Source organism: Anas platyrhynchos, chromosome 6 (assembly GCF_047663525.1).
Source record: "Anas platyrhynchos isolate ZD024472 breed Pekin duck chromosome 6, IASCAAS_PekinDuck_T2T, whole genome shotgun sequence".
NCBI lineage: Eukaryota > Metazoa > Chordata > Aves > Anseriformes > Anatidae > Anas > Anas platyrhynchos.
In genome coordinates, this window is record NC_092592.1 from 25,296,490 (window position 1) to 25,313,499 (window position 17,010).

The 17,010-nt window shown below is 35.6% G+C and overlaps 1 protein-coding gene across 18 annotated transcripts in view; it reads left to right on the forward strand.

The window, feature by feature from the left end:
• The window catches only part of CPEB3 (cytoplasmic polyadenylation element binding protein 3), a 92,712-nt gene that overhangs the window by 60,803 nt on the left and 14,899 nt on the right, over positions 1 to 17,010 (forward strand). For 15 of the 18 annotated variants that reach the window (XM_072039645.1, XM_072039646.1, XM_072039644.1 and 12 more), the window contains one exon: positions 168 to 257. The exons of the other annotated variants lie outside the window; for them this stretch is intronic. In XM_072039645.1, the coding sequence (XP_071895746.1) occupies positions 168 to 257 (90 nt within the window). The remainder of the gene's footprint in view (positions 1 to 167; positions 258 to 17,010) is intronic. 18 annotated transcript variants of the gene reach the window in all.

The window sequence follows — 17,010 nt, forward strand, 5'->3', positions numbered from 1 at the left end:
AGAATATTTAGGCATTATCTACGTACATTATTGCAGTTTTTGTTGATCTTGATAGGTACAGAAAAGAGTCTAACTTTTTATTTTTTTTATTTTTTTAATTAACAATGTTTACCTTGCCACTGTTAGTCTTCAGATTCTGTCTAAGGTGCCTCATTTGTTTTTTGTAGATGAGATCACTGCCAGCTTTCGTAGGTTTGGACCTCTTGTGGTGGACTGGCCTCACAAAGCTGAAAGCAAGTCATATTTTCCACCTAAAGGTAATTAGCTTAAAATACACTTATGCAGGCTGTTCTGGTAAAAGGAAACTGTGTTTACAATGTGGCAGTCCATTAAAAAGAAAGGATTTGACTCTGTGACGAAATCTCTCTTTCAACAAGCATGTTTTCAGCGGTTATCATAATGAAAAAACACAATTCAGTGAATGAAATGTAGTCTTGTCTGTGTACTTCAGCAAACCTCGCATCCTTGATTCTGTGCTTAATTTATACTAGGTTTTGGTTAGAAGGAAAGTTTTGGAAATTTCCTAGCACTGATTCTGTTGCAGTTTGCATATTGTAGAAACGATAAGAAATGCTGTTTAAACTATTATTCCTGTGGCTAGGAGTCAGTGGTGGATTGGATGCCCGGTATTTTGTAGCGAAACATGAATCCACTTTGTGTGTGTGCTGACCCCAGGAAGCTGTGATCCTGCTCAGAACCAAAAGGTCTGCATCAGGGCTTGCTGTTGCTGAGGTGCAGCAATGAATTCTGCTGAGAGATGGAATGTTCAGCTCAGACAGGTGCCATGCACCATGGTCACCATTTCTCAGCTGGAGTTGATTTGTTTCAGAGTGGCTTCAGGTGGGGCTATTTCACACCTGTCAGCAAAATACTATGCAGGCTTATTTTGGGTTTATGGGAAAACTGATGGGGAGAGTTGCCTGTCTAAATCCAATTGCTTATTGTACACTAGCTTCTCCTATAATTTTATACTATTTTATATATTCTTCACATATATATTTTTATTTTATATGTAATATATACATATAGTATTTTATGTATTTTATACAGTCTGTGCTAAGTGGCACCTGCCTCTTGCATATAGTTTGGGAGTTCACATGCAGCATAAAATTAGACACACAATTTCTGATCTATATTGTAAGATTTTCTGTTCTCACTTGATCTGAAAGCTCTTAATTGCTCATTAAGGCCACTGATTATTTTTGCAGAACAGTGGGCTGCTCAGTCACTGCACTAGCTAATCCTATGACATTTTGATAGATGTATTTTGACTGTAACAAATAAAAAATAATTTATCTGGAGCTTAATTGCTGGAGTCAAGATAGCTCTGTGACAAATGCTTGCCCTGTAAACAGTATTTGGGGCACTTGCCTGAAAGCAAACAAACAAACAAAAAAAAGCCTAAGTGCTCTCTCTCCTGTTCTGTTCTCACAACTCAGCCTTGCTTCATATATTCCTATGGACAGTTAGGAAAATGATATATTTATATCTTTTGTACCTTTACTTACAAGTTTAAAAACCAACCAAACAAACAAAACAGTAATAAAACAAGTTTCTTCTCATCCCTAATGTCTCCTGGTCCTCTCCATTATATTTTTTAATTACTTATTGAATTAAAAGAGCAATTTGTGGCAGATCAGCATGGGACTTCCAGTTATTAATGAGTTTATTCTGTATCTGACAGAGGACTAGTTATGCCTCAACCAACTTGTGAAAATGTTTTTGAGTAAGATCTATTTTAGCAGAAGACAAGGGAATGCAGTCTCACTTCTATTTTTGTCGTGATTCTAATATAGGAAACAGCTTTCAAAGCCCCTGCCAGTTGCCCTGAATGTCTGTCTGAAAGTGCTAAACAACAGTCAATCCCAACTGTTCCAGATTTATTTATAACTGACTTCTTAGTTATCAATCAGGACTGCAGCATCATACGTCCTGCATTCTAGTCTTTGAGATTCACTTACAGTCACATTAAGCTTGGTAGGTCAAATGTACATCACTTACTGTGATCACATATAGGCAGTATCTGCCTAGAAGACAGAACGTTATTACCAGGAGTCAAAAGGTAAACACATTATATTTTTTCTACATCTTTTTCATCTATTTTAAATATAAAGAAATACTTCTTTTCCAAAGTTATTACGGAATCATTGACAGAAATACCACAATAAAATGCTTCCAGTCCTCTTTTTGATTAGAAACTTCTTTAAAACTAAAATACAGCATTTAACTATTTTATTATTGTTTTAAGCTGTTCTGATTTATTATCAGGCACTTCTTTATAAAACAGAGAAATGAAAAGCGATTATGCTTATGTACAAAATTCAGTGATGCACTTATTTGGCTACCAAGTACTGATGAATTCAAATGTTTTCTCCTTAATTTTTTTCTCCCTTTTTTCTCCCTTTTTTTCTACGTATCTTCTTTCCATGTCACACTGCTAGTCCGTAAATTTTCTGACATTTTCAGTGAGTCTTTCAAATGGAAAATCTGCCCAAATAAAAAAGGACAGACAAATAAAATTACATAGGTCTTTTTGTGTGCTAGTAATCTCAAAGGAAGACAAGAAAACTGGATTGTTGGAATGCAGTGGGATGACGTGGAGGTTAATCTTTGTTCACATGTTAATAAAGGCTGATCTCTGAGGCTTCTCCCACCTACTTGAACATGACTGACTGGCAGTAAAATTGATCGCTGTTCTTACTGAAAAGATGCTGTCACCTCCAGATGGACCTTGGTGGCCTTTTGACAGATACAATTTTTCATTGCTCCTTTATTTTTGTAAGTCAGGCCAGCAGACTCTATCTGGACTTGCAACAAAAGTTGGTTTTTGTTTACTTTGACAAGCATTCAGTTACAGGTTTGGAGCAGACAGAATCAGTAGTTCCTGCCACGGGTCAGCAGACAGATGAGTTGTACAGTGGGGCAGTTTTACGTCATGGTTTTCTGTCTTCATACATACATCCGGGTGATATCATCCCTGACAGCCCCTGTAAAAGTGTACTAATACAGACTTTTAGTATCTACATGGGTTCTTCAAGAAAAGTCCTGTGCCTTACTTGTATAATAAATACTGAATTTTTAAAGTGTTTACACGTACATCACATTAAAATTAATTCTGTATAGTTGCACTATATTAGGAACACTTTGTTGATATTCTTAGGGCTAGGAACAAAAGGCTGCAAGAACTATTAGCCATTACTAAGCTGATCAAGCATGAAATCTGAAAGATTAAAATAAAATGTTTACAGTCTAGTGACCCCTCCCCCCGCCTAGAGTGCTTTATCTTGTTAGTTTGGCGGGCAAGTCAGGCCATAGATGTTTAGTCAGGCTTGATCTAGCAAGCTGCATTAGCTAATTTATTAGCTGGTGTGGTTGATTAGCTTAGGTGCAGTGTCGTCTAAGCTGCTTTCAGGGCTAGCTTTGGTCCAGAAACATTCCTGCAGTGTGTTGAGCTTGAACAAAGAATGCTTTCCTAGTTTTGGCAACCTGAGCAGGATGATGTCACTGGCCCTGCATAGTCACCATGGGTTCGCTTAGACATGTTACTTTGAGTTTAGTGCTGGACCTGATGGACATAAACTGGTTTTGTGTGAAATACACTGAACTGCAGTCTCCAGCGTGGTGAGTTACACAAGGCTTATTTCATTATGATTTTGGACCCTTGGGCATTGCAGATCAGCATGAATGTGTCTGTACCATATTCCTCAAGCACATTGTGCACTTTACTATACAGGTTTTCCTGTTTTTCCAGATATTCTAGGTCTTCATTACCTTACTGAATCTTGCCTGACATGATGAAATACACTGAGAGCTTGTGTTTGAGAGAGATCTGTTTTGGTCAGTGATTAAGAGTTTTGGTAATAACAACACCAAAACCAAAATCACCTGATAGATCAAACACCTCTTACTGGAAGTATTGCTTGCCATTGAGTTCAATATTCAGATTGCTGAGAGAAGGACCACTGGCACCCAGCTGTTTTGTCACCGAAAGTGTAGATTATGCGCTTGGGCAAGATAAGTTTATAACAGCTGACAATGCATATAAGAGACTGCTATTTCTAGTTCTGAGCATCTGTATTATTGCCTCAACATTTCTTTGTACCCCTCCTTGCACTGTAAAGCTTAGCACTGTATTTTTATGTTGGTGTCATTCACGAGGTGCTTTTAATGCCTTGCTTCTGAATAAGACCAATTCATTACTATTGCCTGAAAAGTCTTTGGATGACTTCCTTTGGCATCTGTTTGGATATGTGAGTAATGGAACTGGCAAAATTATAAATGCCATGTGTTGGTCTTGGGTAAGCAGATGCCCAGTTTGTAATGTGTTTACTTGGCTTTCAGCATGGAGTTTTGGGAACTAAATGTGGTTTGTGGCTAAGTATTTTTTGAGTACCTATGAGATATTAAGAAATAATTAAATATGCACCAAAGGAAATCATGAAATGTTGTTACACATTACCATGACAGTTTATTTCACTCTGGCAAATTCCAGGTAATTCATATTTTATTCACATATAAGCCGTTTTTTTATTTTTTTGGTGGTCTGCAGAGTTAAGCAATATTTATGCTAACTACAGTCATTTTTTTCCTATTTTTTTATTAGACAGATGGTGCCAACTGTTACAAAAACATTCATTTAGTTTTTTTTTAACAGATTGCTAGCTTTAAAACAACTTGTTAAAAGCTTTTACTGACTTTTCTTTGTGATAACTATTATTTTTCTACATACACTAAAACCTACATGGTAAATTTAACAAAGATAAAAATTATGCAGAAAACTTACTATTTTCTTTTCAATTTGAGAGGACTGATGTTTGGATAAAAATGGGTTAAGGAGCAAAAAAAAAAAAAAAAAAGGCAGTGCTTGGAGATAGGATGCATTTGGGATGGAGGAATGCCTTGGTTTTACAGTTGATTAACACATGCAATGAAACCATCTGATCCTCTTGTATTTTCTCTGTTCTTTAGTTAGTTGTTTGATTAAAAATAAACACACTTGTCCGTACTGCTGCTCGCATGGGAACCCTATAGGTGAGCAAGATCTCATGAAAACAAAAATACTATCTAGAAAGTTGCACAAAGTAAGACTGTGAAATGATTCTCATGCTTTCATTTAAAACAACTGGTGGGACAAACTGTATGAGCATTCCTGATGATCTCTAAGGTAACATCAGATAGGAACGCTGTCGCTGGTGGTCTTCCGACCAGTCTTGATTGCAAGGATGAGGTCCATTTTCATGGCTACTTCCCTTGGCACTGCAGTGGGAATGGTAGTTTCTGCCACAGCAGCAATAATGAGTAGTTGAAAGGAGAAAGTACGGTGTTGCAATTCTAGTTTCATCAGCTAGATTCAGAAACTAGTATCTGGCTTGTCTGAATGTAGTGATCTACTTAGACTAGTTTCAGTACTTCATAGAAGGTGTGGATGCCCCATCCCCAGAAGTGTTCAAGGCCAGGCTGGATGGGGCTTTGGGCAGCCTGGTCTGGTGGGAGGTGTCCCTGCCTATTGTAGGGGGGTTGGAACTGGGTGATGTTCAAGGCTCCTCCCAACCCAAGCCATTCTATGATTCTAGTTGCTTTGGCCTAAATAATTGAATACCATACCACTAAAGTGCAGCACTAAATGCCTAGCCAGTTTTCATTCTTTATAAACTGAAGCCAGAGACCACAGTATTTGCTAGAATGGAAATTCAAGTTCCTTAACCAGAAATGCATTGTATGGCAAATAGCAATGCAAAATCTTTTTAAAACTTTATTTGCATATGTTCCAACACATGTGCACAAGATCAGTCTTTGAACCGTTGATTTCTGAGGCTGTGTGTATAATTTGTAGGCCCTGTGCCTTCCTACAGCAGTACAGCATGATCGCAAAGCAATGAAATTCACAAACTGTATGGTAGCAAAATGTAGGGCATACTAGTCTGCTCTTCTGTAGCTGTTTAAGTTTGTTTTAGCACAGAATTTTCTTTTAGGTTTTCAATGAGTTTTGTTTAAGCCTTTGCAAAGGTCTTCACACTATTTCCTATATTGTGCTAAATGTTTGAGGAGTCGTGGTGGTCAACTGATGATGATTTTAAAATGTCTGTCTCTGACAGCTGACACAGCAGTCTTAAAGAGCATTCAAGAAGCTTGCTTCCTTGCCAATGCTATTTGCTGTTTTTTTTTGTTTGTTTTGTTTTGTTTTTTGTTTTTTTCTTTTCCTAAGGGTAAACAAGAAACTGAAGGGACAATATAAAAATATTTTTCAGCAAACCTAGGCGGGACAAATCTTATTCTATCTTATTCTGAGATAGCTTTGTACAATTAGTCTCTTCTGGATTTCATGTTGCCTTCAATAAATGCTATTTCTTTCAGAATTACTAGGTTGCAAGAGAGGTTTTATTGTTTGTTTTGTCCATTTTGGTTTTAACCCTGAAGATGGGACCACAAACTTCTAGCAAACATTTGTTGTCCCTTCTTCAGTCAGCAACTTCTGATGCCCAAGGAAGGAATGACCAGGTTTCTTCAGATGGGGCTCAGCATCCTTGCCTCCACAGAATTTGGTAGTAAAGACGGTTCTGTCAGTCTTACCAATTGCTTTTCACCACAGTAACCAAATAGGTAAATAAAGGCTATTTACTATGAGAGGAGTATAATGGTTGTAGCTCAAATATTCCTGAGGTAGTTTAGCTTATTACTGCAAATCTTCTTCCAGAAACAAATTTTCCTTTTCTGCCTACTTCCCTATCTTCCTTATTCGCCTTTGTGGCATCAGAAAGCTTTTTCCAGTCAAGGCATGACAGAAGTGATGCAATGCCCACAGTCAGTGGATGAGCTTATATTCAGCACTAGGTTTTTGAAGCGGGAGGGTTGGGGTTGGGAGGGGCAGACATTGGGCTGCAATCCCTGATAATGGCTCTCATTATTAACTATTGCATCTCAGCCGTTATTTGGTAAGAATCAATCTTACAACACCATGTGCTGGATGACGCTCTGTAAAATGTTTTCCTAAATGGAATAGTCTCCTGTGAGATTTTTAGGTAGTGGGACCAAATCCAATTATTTTCTGATTGTAATGTAAAAGAAGGCTCTTGTCTGAATTTAGATCTCTGCTCTAGCCATAATTTTATCCCTCACCTGTGAGTTGTTTTTGTTTTTTTTCTTGTCTGGTTCTCAAGAAATTGTGGTTGACTTTTAGTCTATAGGGCACATTTCTTTGTATAGACTGAATTTATTATTATTTTTCTTCTTCCAAAGACTTCAGAGTCGTTAAGATGTCTCTGATAGGTTGGATTAATTTCTAGCAATCGAAGCACTATCTGCACGAATAGTTGCAGACTGACTCTCTGGGTAAAAACTCAATGTCATGTGCTGGAGTTGCAGCATTTTCTTTCCAGAACAAAGTTTTTCCACAAATGATCTGGACCCTCTCCATTGGACATATGCTGAAGAGGCAAGTTGTTTTCTCTCACTCACTGCCTCATTGAGTTAAGATTGCAATAGGACTTCTCATACCTTACACAAACTATTTTATTAGAGTACATTCAGTTAAGCCACAGTCAATATTTAAGGCTTGTGTCAAGAGGATTGCAGCTTCCAAAATCTAAAGAGCAGCTGTTTGAAGTCTGGTTCATGTGTTTACTAATCACTACTTATTATCACAAGCTATAAATGAGATGCCCAATTCAGTAGGTTCTGTTTAAATACCAATTCCAAGCACTCGCTTTCTGGACTAACAGTTGCAGTAAATTTGTTTGGACAGATGCCCAAGTAAGTGACTAGGATTTCTCAGTGAGATTTACCTGTGTGCAGTCCTGTTGTTTTCCCCTACCCCTGCATTGTTATGCAGCAGTTACCTGAAGTAAAGCTTCTTGAAATTCTTACTTATTTAAAATCAGCACTATATTTAATCTAAGTGGAAAACAGACAAACATTTAATTAAATGATACAGTGATCTGAAGAACTGATGTTGGAAAAAAAACAAAACAAAACAAAAAAAAAACAAAACAAAACAAAAAAAAAACGCATTTTGGAGAAGTTTATTGATGTCTCTCTTAGACAGAAGTAGGAAATCTTAAAGCTCGTTCATATTAAATAATGCATTTGTTTATGGTTTTGTGAATAATTTATGTACTCTTTTTTTCTTGGGTATTCACTTTTCTGGTGGTGTATAGGTAACTGATACTGAGATGATTTTTTTAGTATATTGAGCAACTAATATTAATAGAGCTACACTTGATTGTGATCACAAGCTTTAAATCTTTATGTTCATAAAGATGGCATCAAAGAGAAAGGAGGTGCACTAAGAATTTGCCTTCTAATAGTTAAAGGTGAGTCTTATAAGTCATGGGCCTTCCAAATCAGGGGCTGGGCAAAGTTCAAAATGTTAACTTTTGGCTCTTACAGCTAGAGACATACAGATCCTCTTTAGAAGAAAGCTTTGTGTTGAGAGAAAACAGAAGTGCATAGAGCTTGATGACTGCCTTCACCACATTTCTTAAATAAGAGCACTGAGTCATGCATTTTTAGGAGTATGCATCTCTTTGTCATTTTTGTGGAAGTTACACAAATACATTACTGAGATATATGGTATACTAATTAAGAATACGTGTATGTTGCACTGTCTATATCAAAGTGAGTCAATTACATGTGCTTACACATCACGTGGCTTACTCAGGAGGTATGGGTACATTCTCACTGGATTTTTAGTGACTATGAAGTGTGTCTGTGTGGGGAAGAAAAATATGAATTCTGATTGTGACTAACTGATAAATATGTTCAAGTAGTGAATGGATATTTAAGCTAAAATAAGGTATATGAAATAATTCTTTATAGCTACTGTTTATACGGAAGTTTTACATTAGATAATGGCTAAAAGACTCCTAAGCTGATTAAAAAAATGTTGCTTTGACTGTCGACAGTTCACATCACAAATATGAAAGGAAATGCTAGTGATTTTAATTTGAATGACTGCCTGTTCATGATATCTAGCTAAATTCTTAATTTTTAATCAGTTTTTGGCAGGTGGTAGTCAAAGAGCACTGTTCTCCAGCCTTAAAACCATTAGTTAGGACTCTACAAGAAAAGCAATGTGCGAAATATCTTAGTGCAAAAAAGTAACTTGGAAAGAAAAAATGCAGGAGAAATAGAAAGAGAAGGTGTGTAAATTCCATTTACAGTGAATGCACTGATAATGTACATATATGCATGTCTGGACAGAAATGATAAATATTTTAGATTTGTTTTTTCCTTGGTCACTGTAAACACTATGTTTTTCCTGTTATAGCTGTCTTTATTACAGAAAGTCAATATAAAAGGCCCAATAATGTTGTTTTTGTTTTTTTTCCAAATCAAAAAAAAAAAAAAAGAGTGCTACTTGTAAAGTATCTTCCCTTTCAAACTCTTAATAATAAATAATTTATCAGAGTCATCTGGTTACATTGTGCAGCTTCTGTAGATGCATACTGCTACCAGACAACAGTGACAATGCTAAAGCATTCATAACAAATATTGAGTATGCAGTTGGAGTCACTTTCCAAGAAAACAGATCACAGAAGGGAGTTCTCAGTCACTTCCATGTATTGTAGACAATAGGTTATGAACAATACAAGGAAGAGTGTGGAATTAATCTTTTTGCTAGTAATGTATTGTCTATTCTTTCCTTTAATACTAGTAAGAAAAGGTTGCTCAACATTATATCACGTTAGCAAAAATTTACCATAGAAGATGACAGTACAGTTTCAGTCTGAAGTTTGTGTTCTTATTAAGATGTTTTCTCCTTTAAAAAAAAAAAAAAGCAGGATTTCCATTTCTTGCTCTGAATAGTTTTCAAAGCATGTGCAGTTGTAATACTTGGTGTATAAAGTGATTATTTTTTTCAAATATTTTCTCATGTAAATGTTACTGTATCAGCTGCATGTCAGTGTATGTGCAGAACCCCAGTTTTCAAACTCTCCTATCCTATTAACGACATAACAAGGGATGCACAAAGCCTTGCATTAGAAAAGGAGAGACATCTGACATTGACACACAACCTTTATTTTTATCTAAAGCAAAGGACAGTAAAGCCCTTCTTAATTGAAGTCTCCCAGAAATAACCATTGATCCTACTTTGGAACAGAAGTACAGGTTGCCAAGAATAGATTTTGTGGAAATTGTTCTAGATAACAACAAAATTTTAGATCCTTAAAGGAAATAAAATGTGTTTGTGTTTTGTTTTGTTTTCTAGCCATTATTTAAAAACCTCTAATGACTAAGACACTAAAAAGTTTTAAGGAAGCAAAAAGAGTGAGGGAGTTGAAAGCATTACCTGAAATTTGAACATACAGACGTACAGAAAAAGGATTTTGCCCCTTATTTGTAGGAAATAAACAGGCTGTTTTTATCAAAAGGAAGCAGTTAAATGTCTGTCTTATTCTCATTAGCAACTTCTGAAACGAAGTAGATGTTACTGATACTCTGCTTTTTTTTATGAAGTACTATATTTTTCCCCATCAAATCTCAGCTCTATTTAATTTAGCTATTTTTATTTATGTATCATAGGGATTCTATTCTATCCCTCTGATTTCAAAAGCTAGGGGCAGATATGAGCTGTTGTCTCTCAGATGTCGCATTGCTGTGCCTGGCAGCTTTTACCTATGCTATACCATGCAAAATCCTCCTGGTTTTGGGACCTATGATGTATGTGGCTAATGCTATCTCAGTGTAATCAGTCTGCTACATAGCAATGGAGGTGGTGCAGCTTCAGCTTTCATTTAATAAAGTGAAAATCGTAATATTTTAGAGAATTTAATAAATCTTTTTTTTTTTTTTTTTTTTTTTGAAAATATATCACTAACTAGACATCTTAAGAGAGAAAAATTTGTTCTGCAAACGTGAGTAATTGAATTTTGGAAGCACATTCTGTCATTAAGGTCTTCAAGCTGTGTCTTTTCAGTATGGCAAACAGAGATGAGACTTGAGCAACTAGAACCCTAAAACAATCCACATGCAAGTGAATATTCAAACCAGTTATTAACCAGCAATTCATTGAAGCAGAAATGGACAAATTGACTACTAATAAAGCAAAGAGAAATAAAAGCCTAGTGCTGAAGCTATGTTGTCTGCAACAGAAACCTTTTTGTTAAGGGAAACTGCTGATAGCATGTCTTTTATGGAAATAAGGAAGATGCAAATTAATTGCAATTTAGGTATTGTTAAAATCATTTTTACTTTAGTTAAACTGTAAAAAGTAAAACAGAAATAAGCAGCTCCCTGCTCCCCCCCCCAAAAAAAAAAATAAAAGTTTTAAATTATCTAAAATAACCTCTGAAATTAAACTGTCTGAAACTTTTTTTAGTTGCTCTGTTTGACAGACTGTGTACACAGTCTTATTTGTGTTGTCCATCTACACCATTCCCCTGTATCTGTAGCTTTGGTGTTTTAAAACTATTTGTAGATAGCACAGCTAAAACTGACTGGATAGCAGATTAAAGGAAAACTCTAGCAGTAAATTCCATATATGAAGCCTTTAACCTATTACTCAAGCATAATGTATCTTTCATTATGAAAACCATTATGATTTTGCACGTATTTTCATTTCCCTAGTTATTTATCCTCCTGTATAAACAATGGTGCTGGTTTTCTGTATGCACTAAAAGAAGCAGAAGGGATTGTCTTCAGATATGGATGATCAGTGGCATTAATTCCAAAAGATTGTTAGCAAAATTCTTCAACTGGACGAACAATTAATTGCTTTGGATGAACAATGATTAGAATTCAGAGTGCTGTTCTGACGGGATTGGAATCAGTAATGTGGAGTGACCCTGGAAGACAGCATAAGCTCTCATCTTTTCTAAGATTTTGGCTAAGCAACATCCTCCTGGAGTATTGGTCTTTAAAGTAAATCCCTTAATTTAATGGGTGGAGAACATATAGCCAGTATGAACAGTTGCCTTTCCTGGTTCCCTACACCTCACAACCGTTGAGCCAACCATCTGCATTCTGTCTTAAGAAATATTTTGCAGCCTAAGTTCCTCTCTGGACAGTTTTAAAGTTACCATGAAGTGCAGACTATCCAACTGTCTGTGCAGAGGAGTGCTAGAATCATACACGTCTGGAAATATCTTGTTTTTTTTGGTCTATGTGAATAACATTGGGTATTAAGTCTTTCCTTTTTGTCTACTCTATTTTGAATTTAAAAGGTAAAATGTTAAATCCAGGATCAAATTTCGCTAATTAAAAATAACTGACTTCAGCTAAAAGTTAGATTTGGGGACCTTTGTTTTCTTCCCCTAGAAATTGTATGCAATTACCTTAGTTTTACCTCATGCTGACACTAAGGAATGGAAGCTGAAATCAAGTAAACTACTGCATTTTGCATTTATCTAGAATTTTTCTATATTGAAGTTGCTCAGAGTGGAATTTGAAATTGACTTATTGACAAACAAGAGTAACAGGGGTTTCACTCAAACTTGAAAGTGATCTCTGTTCAGCCATCTGTTCAGAGTTGAAGCAGAAGCAGACCCAAACCCAGTAGATGAAAATGAGCTGCTTTGTCCAGAGCAGTCGTACTTTATCACCCATGAAAAATTCAGTTCTGAATCTAGTTGTACATTTTTGGTGTTTATGAATGCAAAAGCTTGCTATTTCATGCTGCTGACCCCTTAAATTTCACAGAGGTAGCTCTTGCCTCATCAAAAATTTAGTCTTTTTCATCTGATTAATTTATGTGACAATTATAACTATAATAAACCAAATTGTAGGTTATAGCCTTTGTGTTTATACCCGTTAATTCTGATTTATAGCTGCTATGGATCATGTTGCTTTCTGAAGTCTGAAGTTTTAAAATGGCTGTGACCTTTGAAAGAAGAGACAACCTTATAAATTTGCTGTTGCAATGTTTTATACTAGTGTAGAAGTAAAATGCCAGATAGTAAGAGAGGTTTTAATGTTCTTGTGGAATATTCTCCACAAATCACAAATCTAGTGGAGGGTTTTTTTTTTTTCTTTTTTTTTTTCTTGTTTGCTTTTTTGAAAGGGTGGAGGGGTGGGTGGCATGTCAATGGTTTTAATTAGTAAATTTGGGAAAAGTATTTTTTACTACAGGACAGACTGAGATGGAATCTCAATACTAACTCTTTTTTCCCTGTAAGCCAAGAAAGTCTGTAAGTTGTGATGACCAACTAATCCTTTCTGCTGCTTGGTTTGTTTTAGAGTTGAGAGGACTTTGTAAGTCTTTAGTTCTATATACATTCACTGCAGCACTATTGGAATACTGTTGTCTCCATTCAGCAGTGAAGTGAAGAAGAAATACTGGGGCAACAGTCCCCATCTCAAAAACAACGTTTGTCCTTGTGGAGCAAATAGATGTTGTGTTTTGTTTGTTTGTTTTGTTTTGTTTTTGTTTGGTTTGTTTATTGTCTTTCTTTTTGTTTGTGCATGTGTGGTTGTTCTGATTTGTTTTTTAATTTAAATTGAAGTGGAGAAAAACTCCCCAAAAGATATGTGACAATGTAGGAAGTTACTAATTTCTCTATTATTTGTGGTATATTTAGATCATTTGTAGTAAATGGTACGTGTTACTTTCCATTCTGTTGGTAATCTCAGTGATGTGGGCTATTTAACAGTAAAACTGGGATTATGAAGATGTGTAGTTCATTTCATAGAGGCTACTGATCCAGAACCTCAGTTTTGTTCAACTTTTCCATGTGACCTGCTTGCTTTGTTGACTTTTCTTGACATTCATCATCTCTTATTTAGCTATGCATGCTTCATTTAACTACTATGTAGATTCAGGATTCAGGATTTCACAGCTGTGGAACTAAGGATATGGAGTACATACCTTTAATTAAAAGCAAACAAAACCTACCCCAAAACCTGTCTTTAATGTGGCATATGGGAAATTTCTTAAATATCAGATTACTCAGACTCAGTCTAGTACTCATGAAAAACACATAAAAATGAATAAGAGTCTAGTTGTAAGATACAAAACTGTTAACATTTCTTACCTTTTGGGTTTTTAGAGAAAAGAATCAGCTGACAGTGTCATATGCTTCCATTTAAAATTAGACTGCCTAAAAGAAGTCTTTGCAGTCCTGACTAACACATAATTTCACTCTTCTGCAGTAGCTAAGTGAGATTATGGTCGTTTCTATTTTGAGGTTTCTTAAGTATTTAAAGCCTTTGATGTCGTCTTGAAAATCCAGTCATGTCACTGCAATGTATAGAAGAAAGTCTGCGCTTTGTTTTTTTCCAACAACTTGGATTTTTATTTTTTCAAAAATCAGTTTAATTTTTAATAGTCATTTCATCTTTGGATTTAGAAATGTGTTTTATTCATGTTCAAAGCACCTTCTAATAAGATTACTAATGGTGACTTTGAGCAACAACCCTTTGTCATCACATTAACTGATTTAGTAATTTGGTTCATACTGTTTCTGAATGTTCCTTTACTGTGGACTTTAAAACAAGTTTATTCTAAAAGTTCTAGTAAATACAAATGTAATTAAATTTAAAGATATTTTAAAAAATCTAGGGGGGGGGAATGCTATTGATATTTCATGATAAAATTACATCCATTAAAGCTACTTTTTTGAGGTAGCCCTTTCAACCACAGAAAATAAACCCACAGATATGAAACTACAATATTAACTTTCTTTGCAAGTTTAAGTCCATCTTATTTTTTTTTATATAATAATGTGAGGCAGATATGTATTGAAATACATTATGAGATCTTAGGTGCATGGTAGATTTTTTTTTATTGTAATCTTGTAAACTATAAAACATCAGAAAAGAATCAGAAAAGACACTGTGTAAACTTTTAAAAGACAAAATGAAAGAAAGTTTACTTCAAAGGTAGTTTAACTTTTTTTAAAGTTTAAGTGGTCTTTCCATTCTGCATATGAGATAAATAGATGTGACTACAAAAGGCTGTCCTGGCTTACTATGCAGTATGTAGAGAGAAGAGAAAGTGCTCCTCTTCGTGTTCTTAGTTTCACTGCCCACCACCGGTGTTATAAAACTGAGAACACACATGAATGTGTTGAATATTATTTCTATATCTTATTTTGCAAGTGGGCTGGATTTTGGAAATAATGTACTTGAGATCAATTACATAAGAAATTGATAGGTGATATGCAGACCTCTGCCATGCATATGTATTCAAATACTCTTTGACCTTGTGTATAATTATTCATCACTAGCCTAGACAATGCTTGCAAAAATATATTTTCCAGACTATAGTAGCATCATACGGTAGTTTCAAGCATAACTTGCATTTCAAATGACAATCTTGTTTAAAGCTTGTGGGACACAGTGCATATGCCAGATTTTCTTGTTTGTTCTCAGCAAGGTTAAGTGAAATTAGACCAACTGGACAAAATATCCTTTCATATGGAAATTGTGTTGCTGTTTAGATGTCAGAATGGCACATGTACAAAGCAGCTCAGTTCTTGTACTGCTTTCCATAAAATAACAAATCCTTGAACTCAAGGATGAGGAGCTTGTTGGCTGTGCCTCAGAATCTAAGGCAATTAATTTTCTCTTCATCTTCTCTCTGCTGTACCCCTTTAGAAGTTGTAGTGACATATAGCAAAATATGCTGTTGTCCTTCTCCAGTGGATTGCAAAGTGCAATGTATATTGTCAGCACTACAATGATGTTGTACCAATAGCCAAAAGAAGGAGCTAGATTGTTTCTGCTCTGCCAAGAAGCTATCTATCTGTGTATATAGGATATTCTACTGTTGTCAAGTATCTTGCTATTTTCTGGGGTTTCAAATAACTTGCCTAGTTTACTTTGTCAGGAGTAGGCTCCTGAGCCCTTAAGCTTGAGTGCCTGCTCAGATGAGAATAGGTCACTGGTAAGGTTTGTCTGTAACATGCAGTCATGCTACAGCATGCTACCAAAATTCATCAGTTCTCTTTCTTTGACAGGGGGAGTTGGTGGGGTGTGGAACAAAACAACAGAAAACCAACTATGCTTTAAGTATCTTTCTTGTCCATATAAGCTTCTACATGAGCCCTTTATCATTTGAACTTCTGTTATTTAGTTATTTTTCATGTCAGTGTAACCTTCGTTAATCTTCAGTATCAAAAGTCCTTGAATAATGAGAACAGATGTGCAATCACCACATTTTGAAGTAATGCTGAGCACCATGTATACTTTGCTGGTCCAGCCTGCTTGCTTGTCTAGATTAACAGAAGACTGCTGCCATAATCTATTTACCTGTCTGACTTCAGAGTCAGGCAAATGTGTTCCAGTCACAGAGGTCCAGAGGAATGAGGAGGTATTAACTTACTAAACTAAAACTCACAGCTGGTGTTAGCCTCAGGTTAGAAAAATTAATTCATACTAATTTGGACTGTAATCTAGCAGCCAAAGTTTAAATAATTTTATCTGGTTCATAATTGTGATCATATCATTTAGTGTATCCAACAATGCCTGTCAACTCCAGCTACCACAGAGGTAACCTCTTACTATGACCCAGAAAAACCTGGAAAAGCTTCATAGAAGAAAGAAGCATTCCAAGCTGTTGTCTGCATTTTTGCCAAGTAATTAGCCAGAATTTCCCAATTTCGATTTTGACTTTATGCTAAACAAAATTCAGAGATTTCGCTGGTTTAAGATTTATAAAAGGCTGGAATAGACAAAAATTCTGCTTTTTGGAGTTCAAATCTTGTGGTCTGCTCAGAAGATAAAGGTTTAAATATATTGTATAAATCCTTTCAAAATATACGTAAATGTATTATTATTTGAATTTCATAGTACTAGAATGATCTGTACTGCATCTTCTGTAAATCTGTCTCACAAAACATGTAAAATATAAGTCAGGGATTGGGGCAGAACTATGAAGTATGCTCAGTTGGTTTTGGAGGTGTAATGCTCTGGTAGTCTTTGCTAAGGGTCTGGTTTTCTTACTAGGATGTTTTATAAGGCTGAAAAAGAAACTTTAATTTCTGTGCTGAAACTATAATTTATACAAAGTTGTTGTTCTGATTATGAAATTTAATCAGAAGGGATGGTATGGAGTAAGGAAGATGTAGCAAGTGC